General features: G+C 40.3%; 1 protein-coding gene across 13 annotated transcripts in view; it reads left to right on the top strand.

The window, feature by feature from the left end:
* The window catches only part of MEF2A (myocyte enhancer factor 2A), a 175,846-nt gene that overhangs the window by 80,179 nt on the left and 79,144 nt on the right, over positions 1-16,523 (top strand). For 11 of the 13 annotated variants that reach the window (XM_039491481.1, XM_039491482.1, XM_039491484.1 and 8 more), the window contains one exon: positions 6,163-6,366. In XM_039491481.1, the coding sequence (XP_039347415.1) occupies positions 6,163-6,366 (204 nt within the window). Of the gene's footprint in view, positions 1-470; positions 621-1,091; positions 1,242-6,162; positions 6,367-16,523 lie in introns of those variants that run through there. The other 2 variants (XM_039491492.1, XM_039491490.1) reach the window with 2 other exon arrangements.

Below are 16,523 nucleotides of genomic sequence, written 5' to 3'. Positions count from 1 at the left end.
CCCAATTCTAGGCCGCAGCCTGGGGCTTTCCAGGCTGGAGCTCCCCAGTTCCTCTGCCTTTCCCCAGCCCTGCTTCACTCAGGTCTCAAGCTCCCTGCAGCTAGGCCCATCTCTCTCTCTCTCTGAATGCAGAGAGAGACTTCCCTGGCCTTTTATAGGGGCCAGCTGTCGCTCAGTTTGGGGCGTGGCCTCACCTGCAGCCACTTCCTCAATCAACCCAGCCTTGAGAGCAGCCGCTCTCAAGCCCTGCCAGGCTGCTTTTAAACCCCTCAGGGCAGGAGTAGGGTTCTACTCTGCTACACATACAGTCTGACAGCTTTGAAGAAGCAAAGTCGCTATGAAAGCAGCTTAACTGGACAGTATGCTCTGTATGTGTTGTGCTGCTCCAGAGTGGCATAAAGCAGCCAGAGCATACAAATGAATTTGGCCATAAAAATTCAAGTAAAAATGATTTAAAGTTCATACTTCATATAATTGGAAACATCATATGATAATATCCTCATTGTTTTTTTAGTGTTCACTTATGAAATGTTATCTTAGAGAAAAATTTACAGGCACGCCATATTTCGATGCAGTTAAATTGAAAGTATATAATGGTAGTATGGGGTAAAATGCTAAAGGTAAGTTGTAGTTATTCTGAAACCAAACATTATAAACCCAGGAAATTTCGTATCATGGGCAAACTTCAAAAAGAAAGTCAAACGTATTAAGATTTGGAATGCATAGTTAAACACCATGACAACATTAATTTTTCCTGGTAGTGACACCATTGGGGTGGTGAGTAAGGAGGAAAAAAAATTAAATGTTCGTTTAAAAATAATTTAATAGACCACAAATATTAAATCGCATTAATCATACTCCTGATTATTGCATGGTGTCACATAGCTTTTTGTCTGACAACGTGTATGTATGTATCAATACTGATTGTTTTTCTAAAAGGTCTGCTCTAGTTCAAATAGGAATTAATTCAAAGAAGTCCTCTGGTCTGTGTTCCACAGAACAAACTAGATGAGCCCAGTGGTCCTTTCTGGCCTTCAAAATCTGTGAATCACAACACTCATGTAAGGTAGTCAGTTATCTCTGTGTTACAGATGAGGGAAAATTAAGGTGGAAGAGCAGCTAGATGACTTGACCAAGGCTTTTGGGCCACTGCAGAAGGGAGGCCATTTCGTAGTAAAATCATTACAACTCTGCAGTCACTCATTCAAATCACAATACAGCCGCCCTCTGGTATGTGATATGTAAGTAAGATTTTTTTCCTTTGATGTATATCATCATATTGGTAGTTGAGTATGCATAATTTTATAAATTAGTTGTTTCACTTTTGTAAAAATGCCTATTGCATTTTCACAATTTGTGTCTTTGGTTCAGGACTATGAAGTAATTCCCAAAATTGGCTTAGTATACTGGTATTGCAATAAGGGGCTGCAGTGTTGAGTGGGTAAAATTTTCTAAAGTCCATTTTCAGAAGTGATTGAGGCACTTAATATCCTAAAACCCAGGCTCATAAGTGCTTGTTACTTTTTTAAAATGGGCTTTAGGCACTTCTGAAAATTTTACCCAGCATTCTTAGCTTCCTTATTGGCTTGTAATAAGGGAGATGTTTAGGTGTCCTTTCTTGTTCATGTGTTTGGGGATTTGAACATACTTTTATTTTTCACTGAGATTGGGGGTGGGGGGGGGGGACGACAACCTAGGGGAAATGACCAGGCTTCTCAAGAGCAGAATTGCCTCCCTTTAAAAGTGAAGGGCAAGCTTGTGTAAAATATATAAGCAAAGATTTTATAATTGTGCCTAATTTCTCTGGAACATCTGAAAAGAAAAATGTCTTTTTGAAGTAAATTCACATGAAGCCAACTTCTGTTTGAAGTACTTAATCTTATATTCTTTGCGTGATCTAATTTAAATGAAATACATTTTATTTTAAATTACAAAATTATTTGCAGAGTTGCTTCATTCTCCAGCAATTGTTTGTGTTGAGTGCTTGACCATGGTATCATTTGGAAGCCCAGAAGTTCTATTTGTTGTTTCTGAATTTTAGCTAAAATTTCAGGTGCCTGAGTAATAAATGGTACATGATAGCATTTCATTTGGTAAAATACTTTACAATGAGTTAAATTACTTTTGGCAGATCTGTCCATTAGGTTAAAAAAAATCTACCTTAATGTAACTGCTTCATCTTCAAGTGGTGGTCTGAGGGCAAGTCCATTACAATGTTCTGAATGTGGGAGCTGATTTAGGGAGAATGAGTATAGGTTGGCAAGCTGAATTTGTATTAATCTAAGATTGAGGCTTCAATTAACATTGGCAAACCAAAAGTATTGGATAGTGTTTCATGTTTTTGCCCTTCCAGCCAGCTACCCTGTGACAGATGGTTAGTCGAAACTTAGCAATTTATAGGTACAAAGTGGAGTCTGTAAACTCTTAACATGGCAGAAGTACTCAAAATTGCCCTGTTCTGTTCATTCCCTCTGAAGCACATAGCATTGGCCACTGTCAGAGACAGGATAGTGGGCTAGGTGGACAAGTGGTATGACCCAGTATGGCTGGTCTTATGTACTGAGGAATATAATATAGTGTGGGAGTATTTCTTCAGAGCACTTGATAGACTTGGTAAATCTTGCTTTTTTAACACATTTATGGTTTACTGAAAAAATTAAAGGAAGAGAAAGTGAGCAATGAATTTCCACTGATGAAAAATATATTCTTAAAGTTGCCTAAGATTGAAAATAAAGAAAGCTATGTATTTTGGTTAACAAGGTTCATCTTTGAGAATGTATACCTATTGTTTAAAAATGTTTTGTTTTTTATTTTGCTGGTATACATTTTCAGCGTGGTTGGAGGAGAATTTTTCAATCCAGTAGTTACTTGTTCTCATCCACTAAAAATGATGCTTAGAGATGTTCAGAGATACTTCACTGAAAATTGTCCTAGAAAATTTATCCAAACCAAAAACATGTGGAAACATATATTTGTAATAGAACTGTTTGACAGTTTAATATTTCCTAAATAGTCTTGTATGACACACATTAAGATTTTAGTGGTGAAATTTGTCGTCATGTTTTTTTTCATGTTTCTAGCCTTAAAGTTATCAGTCTAACTCTACTAAGAGTTGAAAAGAGGATGAGACAGATGACAATTGCTGCTCAGGATTAAAAAACAAAACAAAAAAGCAGCTGGTAAAAAGAATTACTTTTCATTTCCCAAAATCATAATTGTGCAATGAATGCATTTGGGGCCAGAGTGCAGTTCCAGTCCAAGAAATAATATTCCTGTTCAACTGTAAATGTGCTGTAGAAATGTATACATAAAATGAGTTTGATATGGTAGATTAAATTTAGGATGCTCTTGCCAAAGTAACTTCAATATGTGGCATAACAAAAACATATTACAAAATGTATCTATTAAGTTTAATTGTAATGGGGAGCACAGTCTGAGGTGAGGCAATAGTAGAGAATAGCTCTTAGATTAGTAAGAAGGGGGAGAGACCAATGTTTATAAGTGACTTTCCTTCGCTTGAGTCCTTGATCACTGAATTCTCTTAAGACGGAGATAAAACTAAGTCACTGTTGGTCCTCAATTCAAGAATATCCAGATTAGGAGTAGTATTAGTTTTGGTGGTGGTTCTCTTGCCCTTGCCTTCCAACTACCTATAATACACCAGACTATGTGAAGACATTGATGTTTTTTATAGAGCATTAATGTACCAAGAATTTTCCTTTGTATTTTGTAACTCTAAGATGAAAGCTTACTTCAGCATTTTACCTCATATAAGTACCTGACCTGTGATATCAAAAGGGCCCCTGTCCTGATATACTGCAGCATAGCTGTTCCGTAATCCAAGGTTCCCCTAGTAAATGGTTACTGTCTGTATATCTGTTTCTTTGAGTGAAGGGAATTGCTGTTCCAAAATAGCTGAGGGTATAGAGGAACTTACACTAAAGCTACCATGAAATGAGAACATTTTTCCTGTCTACTTATCAAAGTGCTTGAAGTTCCCGTTCTAAAATAACTCAAATAAGAAATACTGAACAAAGAAAGTGAATGTATATTCAGAGAATTTAAATATAAAAGGATATAAAAATCAGCATAGAGGCATTTGATCTTGTCAACTTTTGTTCTGCTTTCTATGCTTTTCCATAATATGTATTAAAATTAGGGCTGTTAAGCAATTAAAAACATTAATCACGATTAATTGCACTGTTAAACAATAGTAGAATATCATTTATTTAAATATTTTTGGATGTTTTCTACATTTTCAAACAATGTTTTCAGTTGCAACACAGAATACAATGTGTACAGTGCTCACTTTATCTTTATTTTTGATTAACAATATTTGCACTGTAAAATACAAAAGAAATAGTATTTTCAGGTCACCTAATCTAAGTACTGTAGTGCAATCTCTTTATCATGGAAGTTGAAATTAGAAATGTTGAATTATGTACAAAACAATAACTGCATTCAAAAATAAAACAATGTAAAACTTTAGAGCCTACAAATCCACTCTGTCCTACTTCAGCCAGTCGCTCAGACAAACAAGTTTAATTACATTTGCAGGAGATAATGGTGCCCGCTTCTTGTTTACAGTGTCACCTGAAAGTGAGAACAGGAGTTTGCATGGTACTGTTGTAGTCAGTGTAGCAAGATATTTACATGCCAGATGTGCTAAAAATTCATATGTCCCTTCATGCTTTAATCACCATTCCAGAGGATATGCATCCATGCTGATGACGGATACTGCTTGATAATGATCCAAAGCAGAGCGGACTGATACATGTTCATTTTCATCATCTGAGTCAGATGCCACCAGCAGAAGGTTGATTTTCTTTTTTGGTGGTTCGTGTTCTGTAGTTTCTGCATCTGAGTGTTGCTCTTTTAAGACTTCTGAAAGCATGCTCCACACCTTGACCCTCTCAGATTTTGGACAGCACTTCAGATTCTTAAATCTTGGGTCCAGCGCTGTTGCTATTTTTAGATCTCACTTTGGTACCTTCTTTGCATTTTGTCAATTCTGCATGTCTTTGCATTTTGTCAACGTCATCATCCGAGACTGCTATGACATGAAATATATGGCAGAATGCGTGTAAAACAGAGCAGGGAACATACAGCTCTCCCCCAGTGAGTTCAGTCACAAATTTAATTAACACACTATTTTTTTAATGAATGTCATCAGCATGGAAGCATGTCCTCCGGAATGATGGCTGAAGAATGAAGGACATACGAATGTTTAGCATATCTGGCACGTAAATACCTTGCAACGCTGGCTACAAAAGTGCCATGCGAATGCCTGTTCTCACTTTCAGGTGACATTGTAAATAAGAAGCAGACAGCAGTATCTCCCGTCAATGTAAACAAACTTGTTTGTCTTAGCGATTGGCTGAACAGGAAGTAGGACTGAGTGGACTTTGTTTTGGTTTTGTGTGCAGTTATGTAACAAAAAAAAATCTATATATTTGTAAGTTACACTTTCACAATAGATTGCACTACAGTACTTGTATGAGGTGAATTGAAAAATACTATTTCTTTTGTTTATCATTTTTACAGTGCAAATATTTGTAATAAAATAATATAAAGTGAGCACTGTACACTTTGTATTCTGTTTTAAAAGAAATCAATATCTTTGAAAATGTAGAAAAACATTTGTATTTTTAATCTGTTAATTTTTTTGAGCTAATTGTGTGAGTTAAGTACAGTTAACTGACAGCCCTAATTAAAATGTTAATTTTCAGTGACAATGAGGGGTAAGTGGATAATGACACTGCATGGATCAGTTATAAAGAGCTCACCAAGTATGACCCTCTCAATATATCTGGGCTCCACTGTTTCTGGGGACAGATCCATTTAGCAGTTATGACTAATTTTATTGATTAAAATTAACAGAGTTTGGCTCTTGTATAGTTACGTTTTTTGTAGAAGATACTGGCCCCACCAACTTCTATTTCACTTATATAACACTGTTAATGTTGTGACTGTATATTTGAGTAGGAGAAATGAGAATTCACAGTGAACATTAAACTTGCTTGCATGCTTACAGTAAATGTCTTGTTACAGGAATTTTGAAGTGCCAGCATTCAACTGACACTCCATTTTTATGTGTTAATTATAGCCATTCAAAATTTTGTTCTGTCATTTGAAAAACCTCCACTCTTCTTTCTTGTGTAGGTGACCTTTACGAAGAGGAAATTTGGATTAATGAAGAAGGCATACGAACTTAGTGTGCTCTGTGACTGTGAAATAGCACTCATCATTTTTAACAGCTCTAACAAACTCTTTCAGTATGCCAGCACTGATATGGACAAAGTTCTACTCAAATACACAGAATACAATGAACCCCATGAGAGCAGAACCAACTCAGATATCGTTGAGGTAACAATTTGAAAAGATCAATTTTCTTAACTTCCTAGTATTTGTTTTGGCAAAGTGTAAAGCAGTAAAGGGCTGTTTAAAGTATGTTAAGTAAAATATTTTTGACAGAGCATTTTAAAAACAGTGGCCATAAAACATGATTTGCTATTTTTCAATTATTCTATATTTCTCAGTTATAGCTAATGCCTCATTTGGTGGTGAAAAGAATGACCATTTCCACAGTAATCCACTAATGTGAATATTTACTAACAGATATTTGTTTGCTGCTGTGTTAATAGCTAAAGCACAACTACTATGAGAACTCATCAACTCCCACTTTCTGGTTGAAATGTTTAAACTAAATAGTAATAGAAACTATGGATTCTCCTTTCAATTGTAGCCTTTCCATAGTGTGGCTGAATTCTTATAAAAGCTATCAGATCTTTCCTTGATATTAATGGGCCAAGTTCTGCACAGCTTCATTGTAACTGCACTACTTTCAAAAGATTGCACAAGTGTAACTGAGCAGAATTTGGTCTGTTGTCTTATCTGTTGCACAACTATGAGTTTTATTATTGAAGTGTCTTAAATCTATTTTTATGGCAAAATGTATTGATAAATTATTTAATTTGCATTAAAACTATTTTTGTACTTTTTTAGCCTTTCAGTATTTTTCCTGTTATGTTCAAAAAGAGAGGATAAAAACAATCAGAATGTCCAGGAACCTGGTCCCCTTGTTTGTTCACAATATGAAAAATATAAAGGTTCTCAGCATTCCACTACTGTAGGTTTATGGTAGTCTTAGTATTACTGTACCTTTTTAAAGAAATTTTTCTTACATTTTAAATAACTCATTTTTATTATTTTTCCCTGCAAACTTTCTATAGCATTAATCTTTTAAAATAGCATTATATATTTAAAATGTCTAATGAGAAAGAAAGATCCTCAAACAGTGAAAACAAGTTAGGTAAAAAAAAATTGAATTTGTCCTTGGAAACAATATATTGACAAACATAAATGTTACAATTTAAATAAAATTGGGTCTCATTCATTGTTTGAGGAGTAATGGTTAAATGTGTGTAATAAATTTGTAAGTGAAGTTTAATAGTGTTATCTTGTAACACATGGTAACAGCGTTTCTCTCTCTCCTCCTATGGTGGCTAGACCATATACGGAGACTTGATTTGGGTGCTGCCTCCAAGCTAATGGACTCAGTCCATTAGATCCCAAACACGGCTGCACAATGACCATTAGCTACCAGCAGACCTGATGAGATTTGTTCTGTGCTTCATTTGAAATTTGAAGCTCCGATGTTCTAGCCCAACTTTACGCATTATTCACCTACTGGAGACAGTTTTGGAATGCTGATTAATATAGATAATTTGGCTCCATTGACTGACTCTGTTGTAAACCCACAAGATTATTAAGAAGTTAGTCCTTTTTATCATCCATCTCCAAACAGAATTCATAGTAGCAGAAAATCAGGGCGTAAATAAGCTCTTCATATTTTCTTTTCAGAAAAATTTGAAAAAATTCAGGAGACAGTCTTATATCTCAGCTGGTCAGCAAGGGAAAGATGTCAACCTACCAGACTTATATGATGAACTTTTTATAATTCATTGATACTGACAATACAAACCTTATTGGTCAGGCTTGAGGAAACAGTTATTACATCTTTAGGTTAACACAAATAAAGTATGCACGCAGTCGATATAATTACAAGCAGGGGGAAAGAAAATGTAACCCTCAGTTCTATTGTTGTAGATAACATACAGGGAGTGTCTCATTGTGTCTGGATCTGTGCTACAGACCATTAGTGCCTTTTTGATAGTTCTATTGTATGTAGTTCTTAGATTATCAGAGCTAGATTAGTTAATTTTTTAGGGGCTTTTCCTTGTCCTCTATACACAACACTACCCTACACGAAACGCAGCCCTCAGCCTCTTTAGATCAGCCCTCTGGACTCCGAATCTCTCTAAAATGATACCTCCTGAACCCTTCCTGGACACACTTTTAGCAAAATTAAAAGAAACCGAGTTGAGGGGTCGTCTTGCAAATGTATATCCTTTCAAGAGTTTTCCACTCCTAGAACTGCGTACATTCTTATGCAGTTTTCACAGTTATATCCATCTCTATTTCCTGTTGCTCACACAAATATCTAGTAATTGTTTCCTCCCGTCTGGCCAGTAAAACTGATATTATCCATATTGATGGATTATCAAGATCATCAGAGGTAGGTAAAATAGGCTGACCTCTTTCTCTAGAGATCCATTCCAGATTAAAAAATAGATTAAAAAAGTTATATTATGTAGCTAATATTCAGTTCTGTTACGAAAAGTCTCTCAGGACAGTGTAGAATTTCATGCTCAGTTCACAGGGAAAACACTGGTGGAGGGGGAATGCCTGACTTTTTAAATTCAGCTAGTGCTGCATTTTCAACATGGGATCTGAGACGCATTGAATTCATCCCCTAAAATTACTGTGCAGCTCTCTTGGGTGTTGCTACTTAGACAATTAACAGATAATTTTTCAGGTGAGGGAAGGGTGGGATAGTTTTGCCTGCCAACATACAAATAATTGCTCAACTTCAGCTTCTTCTCCTCCTTGATTTGGATGAGATTTGTTCCTGGAGGGCTGTAAAAAAATACTCAGGATATACAGAAATAAATATCCTGCTTGTTATATTTCAGAGGTCCCTTTTTGTATTCCAGTTACTGTATTTAGGTATTTGTACCATGCTGACTAACATAATGTTTGAGTAAATTCTCATGGAATTGAGTGGAAGCTCTGAGGACATGTAATTGTGGTATAAATCCACAAGGTTAAACTTTAAATAAAAGGATGAGCCTTTTTTCTCTTAACTTTAATGTATAAAATGCTTAATTGAGGGAAAGTTCATATAATCTTAAATGCCTTTGTATTTTTATGATTTTCAGATGCATCCTGGTGTTCTAACATAGGTTTTTTTTAACGCCATTAACTTACTGCTTCATCTTCTTTTCCCCCTAAAAAATACAGAATATATTTCACAAAAGGTTGTTAGCCATTCCAAGGCCGTTCAGATATTAGCAGCTCCAGGTGGGAGATCCTGGGAAATTATTGTTTTACCGTAGCAACATGTACCGGATCTTGTTATGTTAGGCACTGTAGAAACACAGAGGAAAAAAAGACAGTCCATACCCCAAGAGTTCAGTCTTTCACCAACATCTCCCATTCCCAAATGACCTTTATTCCACCTCATTCATAGCTGCCCCTGCTATTGTGCAGTAATCTTGTGGTAATGAGTTCCATGGTTTAATCCTGCATATAGTGTGTATTTAAAAAACATTTTTTCACCTTTATATTTATTGTCTTTAAATTTAATTGGGTATCACCTTGTTCTTGTATTGTGAGCGTTATTAGGATTGCCCAACTGATCTTTTGTAGGGCAACTTAGTAACCAGCCGCTGTTGAGTGCAAAGGAACAGTAAACAGTACATCCTTTTAATCAGAAACCAAAACCTATCCTTGAGGAGCTGAAGTTTGAAGGCAGCTCTTGAACTTGTGTCACAGAAATGGTATATTATGCTTCTAAATATGGTTATGTTCCTTTTCATTATGAAAACAATAGTCTAAGCACTTTTAAGAAACCTCTGTTATGTCTGTGAAAGAATCATATTACTGTTTGCATTTTGTCTGATCAGGAAGATTACCAGACTAGATATGGTCCATAGTGAAAATTATTTGTTCTCTTCTATCCTGTCCAAAAAAACAACAACAAAACCCTCACAAATGCCATTGTTTTATTTTTGATGTTGCTGGCCTGATTGAAAAAGACAAAAGCCAAGAATTTCATGGTTAAACCTTCGCTATCTGTAACTCATATGTTCTGCAGTACCTTGCACAACTGAAGTAAAAATATATAGTTCCTTGCAATAACAAAACAGTATTGTAGGTTAGGGACAAAGTGAAAGCCTTAATTCTGAATTTTCTTATCTTAAATCTGCCACTTTGTCACTGTGATTTATCTTTAATTTAATTTTCTACTAACAATTGATACTCTATTGCAATATTAAATTTGTTTGAACTGAAGATGAAATGTTTGCTAATTTAGTTTAACAGAGGAGAGATGAACTGCAGTCAGGAATCTGCTTAGCTACCAAAGTATCAAAAATCCTTTAGTCCAGTGTTTCCCAAACTTGGGATACCGCTTGTGTAGGGAAAGCCCCTGGCGGGCCGGGCCGGTTTGTTTACCTGCCACTTCCGCAGGTCCGGCCAATAGCAGCTTCCACTGGCCGTGGTTCACTGCTCCAGGCCAATGGGGGCTGCTGGAAGCAGCAGCCAGTATGTCCCTCGGCCTTCTCCGCTTCCTGCAGCTCCCTAAACAAGCGGTGTCCCAGGTTTGGGAAACACTACTTTAGTCCAATGGATTTGAAAGCTATTTCTCTCCCGAGTAAAACAGGTGAAAAGAGAACAACTGTCATCTGTTTGGCTACTCTGTGATACTGGCAAATACCCTCCAAATATCTTTCTTTACAGTGATTTTTCAGTATTTGATGCCTAGAAATTTGTTATTGGCTATGATTGATTTTTGTATAAAAGGCATTTCACAAAAAGTAGTAGTGTTGTTTGGAGATAAGCTCTAGTGATTAGGGGAATGTTTTCAAAAGCCTCTAAGGTAATGTCTACACAGTGCACTAATGCGGTCGTCTTGGGTGTCATTTCTGAAGCACACTAACATGCTGCTCATTACTTGGTCTGTGTAGATTCTGCTGGTGTGCACTAAAAGTTCCATAGCACACTTTACTCTAGTTCCGTGCAGTAGAGCAGTGTTTCTCAAAGCCTGTGCACTGCTTGTTCAGAGAAAGCCCCTGGCGGGCCGGGCTGGTTTGTTTACCTGCCACGTCCACAGGTTCGGCCAATCATGGCTCCCACTGGCCGCGGTTCACCGCTCCAGACCAATGGGGAAGTGTCGTGGGCCGAGGGATGTGCTGACTGCCCTTCTCGCAGCCCCCATTGACTTGGAACAGCGAACCGTGGCCAGTGAGAGCCATGATCAGCTGAACCTGTGGACGTGGCAGGCAAACAAACCAGCCCAGCCCACCAGGGGCTTTCCCTGAACAAGCGGCAGACCGGCTTTGAGGACCACTTCAGTAGAGAACCTTTAACGCCCATCAGCAAGTACACTACACTAACCAAGTAATACATATCACGTTAGTACACTTTAGAAATCTAATCCTGGTAGAATGCATTATCTCACTTTGTAGACAAGCCTTATGTCCCAATTTCAAAAGTGATATAGATGCTTAGGAGGCTAAGTCCCATGGACTTTGGCTCCTAAGAGTTAGAGACGAGGTGGGTGAGGTAATATTTTTTATTGGACCAAGTTCTGTGTAAGCTCAGAAGTTTGTCTCTCTCACCAACAGAAGTTGGTCCAGTAAAAGATATTACCTCACTCCCATGTCTCTAATATCATGGGACCAACACGACTACAACACAAATGCACCTATGGATTGTCACTTTTGAAATTGGAGCTTAAGCTTCTACATCACTTGTGTGCTTTTGAAAATTCTACAGTAATTGACCTAACCTATTGTGGAATGTGTATGAGTAATTCATTGCTTTGAAGTCACTGTAGTAACATTTTTCAAGGCCAAAGGGTACCAGTGCTCTGTTAGCTATCTTACAGGCTACTGATCTGAAATGTGATCTTTTTGAAATGCAGTGTCTAAATGGTTAGTTCATACTTCTGCTTTAGTATCAAATGGCAAACTCCAGTTCTTCGTGCTCCTCCACATTCAAGAGGTGAAACTGCCCTTATATCCTACAAGGCTTATCACCTTTTGTTTATACTGTAGTGTCACAAAAGATATGAAATTATGTTAACTTTCAAGCATTTTGAGGTGATGTACAGTCATTTCAAAGAACAACATGAACTGAATAGTGTGGTTCTCCTAACTGTCCCTTCACCAGAAGCAGAGTTGTAACCAAAATCTTGCTCAAACTGAATACTGAGATGGTTATTTAAGAAGAACTGGGAAACATTTCATATGAGTTTAATATAAAAGAATATAATTTCATATCAATCAATTCTGTTTTATATATATTAAATTACAATTGCATATACACAATTACATTATGTTCTGCAATTAATTGTATATTAATATATAAATAAAAATAAGTTAACACTTGACCAATTCACTTGCCTACTTGAGTTTGGTGAGTAAGGAATCATGAATCATATTTGCTGTGGCTTAGAATCACCTCGCCATCAGCCTTATCCCCTTGCATTGTTGGTATGTAATGCAGTTCAATCTCCGTACTAGGGGAGGGAGCCAACCAGTCCAACACCAACTTGCTTTTCAGCCTTGTATGTACTCATAACCAGTAAGAAAATCTTCGGTCTAGTGATCTGTTGAATGATTTGCTTAAAATAGACTAAAAACAAAATATTTGAAAGGCACTTTCTCCTCCTCTTACAGTTGCAAACTCCTGAGTTCAGGACTTGGAAGAACTATTACTCACAACAAACTAAAATTAAGCAGAGAGCATCTTCTTGCACTGCCGGAGGGTTATACATAAAATAATTGGAAGAAAACCATTGCTTTCTGAACTGTGAACTAGGAATTTTTGTTGAATAGCTGGGCATAGATCCCTATGTCATTCCCTAGTGCTCATGGCTAAGGCTAAGATTATATCATGGATATTTTTAGTAAAAGTCATGGACAGGTCACGCGCAAAAAAGAAGAATACACTGATGCTGTGACCTGTCCATGACTTTTACTAAAAATATCCCTGACAAAATGGGGATATCTGGATCCCCACACCATCTGAAGTGGGGCAGCTGTGCAGGGGCTAGGAGTTGCCTGCAGCAGTTGGGGGCTGTGGGATATCCCTGTCACCTGCAGCTCCGGGGATACTCCACTACCCATGGGAGGCTGGGAGCTGGGGGGTCCTCTGTTGCTTGCAGCGGCTTTGGGGGTTCCCCTTCTGCCCGTGGCAGCTTGGAGCTCTGGGGGCCTTCAGAGGTGCTGGGGCTGCCCTGCAGCTCCTACCCCTGTGTGTGGCAGGGGACTCTGCAGCTTCTGACTACCACAGACTGAAGTCACGGAGGTCACTGAAAGTCATGGATTCCGTGACTTCTGCAACCTCGGTGACTAAATCATAGCCTTACTCATGGCAAATTGCCATGGCTCACCTGTTTTTGTCCTTTCTCTCTCCCTCTGTATTTTCGTCTGCCCTTTTTTCTTCATCTTTCTCTTCTCTCATTGCTGTTTTTTTTCACTTCCCCCCTCCTCCTTAGTCTTTAACAATGTGCTTATGCCCAAAGTCTTGACTTCTCTACTAGCTCTTTGCCACGGCTTTCTCTCCCCATTTATCTTCCCCCTCCCTTTGAGTCTCTCTTTTCCCTTTCCCTCTCTTTCCCTTCCCTGCCCAGTGGAGTTCTGCTGATAGGAACAGATTAACTGGTGTGTCTAGACCAGGGGCCGGCAACCTATGGCATGCGTGCTAAAGATGGCATGCGAGCTAATTTTTAATGGCACATTGCGGCTGCCACTAGCCCCGCTCAGACCGCTGCTGAATCCCGGCAGCAGGTTGAGCAGGGCTGATGGACGGGACTGCAGCAGGCAGCAGCGTTCCATTAAAAATCCTGCCCGTCCCAGCCCGCTCTTCTCTGCCCCCCGCCTACCGCGCTCTCTGGTGGGAGCAGGGGGCAGAAGCAAGCTTGGTCCTGCCAGCTGCTGCTGTAGGGCAGGCTCCACCGGCAGCCAAGCTTCCCCTCCCCCACCTCTTCCCCTAGTGTGCTGTGTCGTGCCCCGCCTCCTCTCCCTCCCTGCTGCCGATGGCCCTTGTGAGGGAGGAGAGAAGAGGAGCCCCAGCGCCCTTGCTGCTCAGACCGGGAAGGAAGTGGAGAAGAGGCAGGAGCGGGGCCTTGGGGAAGGGGTGTGTGGAATCAGGGCGTATCCGTCCAGCCTTGCCCTGAGCTGCTCAGGGCAGGGGGCTGGGAGCATCCCCCTGCTCCTAGCCCACACCCCAGCCCCCCTGCACGCTCCCCATGACCCCAGCCTTGACTCTGGCACCCCCACACATACATACCCGGCCCCCCCACACCCCATGCCCTGACTTCTGCACCCGCCTCACACACACCCTGCAGTGACTTCTTCACTCCCCACACATACCCAGCCCCGCCCCCTTGCCTAGAATACCCTGACTCCTGCACCCTCCTCACACGTACCCTGCCCTGACTCTTTCACCCCCCACACACACATCCCCACCCCTCGCACCAAATGGGAGCTGCCCAGGTAAGCGCTCCACACCCAAACCTCCTGCCCCAACTCTGAGCCCCCTCCCTCATTCTAGCTCCTGGCCAGACCCTGCACCCCAACCCCCAGCCTGCTACTTCACCCCCAGCCCTGTGCCCCCTCACCCTGAGCTCAGTGCAGAGAGAGAGGAAGAGAATGGGCCAGAACCAGGGAGAAGGTAAGTACCCACTCTGTGGGCAGGGCCGGGACGCTGGCTGGCAGGAGCCAGCGGCCGGAACCCCGCTTAGCCCGCTGCCGGTCTGGGGTCCCGGCCCCGCTCAGCCCGCTGCCGGTCTGGGGTTCTGGCTGCCGGCCCCATGTCAGCTGGGGTCCCTGCCACCGGCCCCGCTCAGCCAGCCCACTGCTGGCCTAGGTGAACGGAAACCCCAGGCTGGCAGCGGGCTGAGCAGGCTAGCGGCGTAAGATCAGCCTTTTAATTTAATTCTAAATGAAGCTTCTTAAACATTTTGAAAACCTTGTTTACTTTACATACAACTGTAGTTTAGTTATATAATATATAGACTTATAGAGAGAGACCTTCTAAAAAAATGTTAAAATGTATTACCAGCATGTGGAACCTTAAATTAGAGTGAATAAATGAAGACTCGGCACAGCACTTGTGAAAGGTTGCCGACCCCTGGTCTAGACTGTGACAACAGACACTCAGTGGGCAACAGCTTAGAGAGAGAGTAAGAATAGAAGATAGGAGGCTTGAAAGTAGTCACTGATTGCTCTCTGCGCAGGACTATGGAGTGCTGCCTCTGTAGTGATTGGCATATAGCAGTTTCCTGTTTCATGAGAGCCAATCATTGACTGGCTAAGGAAAAGAAGAGTTCTGGGAACATAGTTTCCCATTATTAGTTGTTGGCTTGCTCCCAGTGTTGCAAATGGAATGACACTGGTGATCACCTGTAGCTGCAACCACCGTACCTCCAACTACCTGGAACTGTTTCATGCCGAAGCTGCCCAGGGTGAAACCACTGGCTTGCACTAAAAAATATTCTTCTGCTTAGTGGTCTCACTTGAATGGTATTACAACTGAGTTGTAAATCTTCTATTAATTTGTGGGTGGCTTTTGCCACTGCCACATATGGGAAAAGGGAAAGTAAGCTTTGTTTGTTTATCCAGTCTCCAGCCTTGGAATACTTATGGCTTCACCTAAAGGGGAAAAAAAAATCTTTATATAAAAGCATATGATGTTAATATTGTTTTCTAGTCTCATAAAAAGAAAAAGGAATATCTTCCGTGGAATCCCACAAATTCTTTTTTTCAGACAGTTTCCCTTGTGGCTATGCTCTTCATTAGCCTAATTAAAACCTCAGGTACAGTATTTGTTTAGGTTTTGGGATGTCTAGATAAACTTTAATCTTTGCTCCATCTTCAGTGTTTAGTTGGTCCCATGTCTTCTTTCCTTGTTTTCTTCTTCTTTACTCTGAAGTATAAACTAGATCTGTTTATCTTGGACATTCTGCATGGATGTTTAATAACTATGAAAAAGTACAACAATCTCTATCACAAAAATGTATATCTACATTCATTGGTATAGTTTAATTCAGAGGTCGACAACCTTTGGCATGCGACTCGCCAGGGTGAGCACCCTGGCGGGCCAGGCCAGTTTGTTTACCTGCCGCGTCCGCAGATTCGGCCGATTGCCATCCCAGGACAATGGGGGCGGCGGGAAGCGGCGTGGGCCAAGGGATGTGCTGGCTGCCGCTTCCCGCTGCCCCCATTGGCCTGGAGCGGGGAACCGTGGCCAGGGGGAGTCGCAATTGGCCGAATCTGCGGATGTGGTAGGTAAACAAACTGGCCTGGCCCGCCAGGGTGCTTACCCTGGCGAGCCATGTGCCAAAGGTTGCCGACCCTTGGTTTAATTTATACAATGTTGCTATACTAGAA

This window comes from Mauremys reevesii, linkage group 10 (assembly GCF_016161935.1).
Source record: "Mauremys reevesii isolate NIE-2019 linkage group 10, ASM1616193v1, whole genome shotgun sequence".
Taxonomy (NCBI): domain Eukaryota; kingdom Metazoa; phylum Chordata; order Testudines; family Geoemydidae; genus Mauremys; species Mauremys reevesii.
Note: the sequence above shows the minus strand (reverse complement) of the source record. Positions and strands in the feature narration are given on the sequence as shown.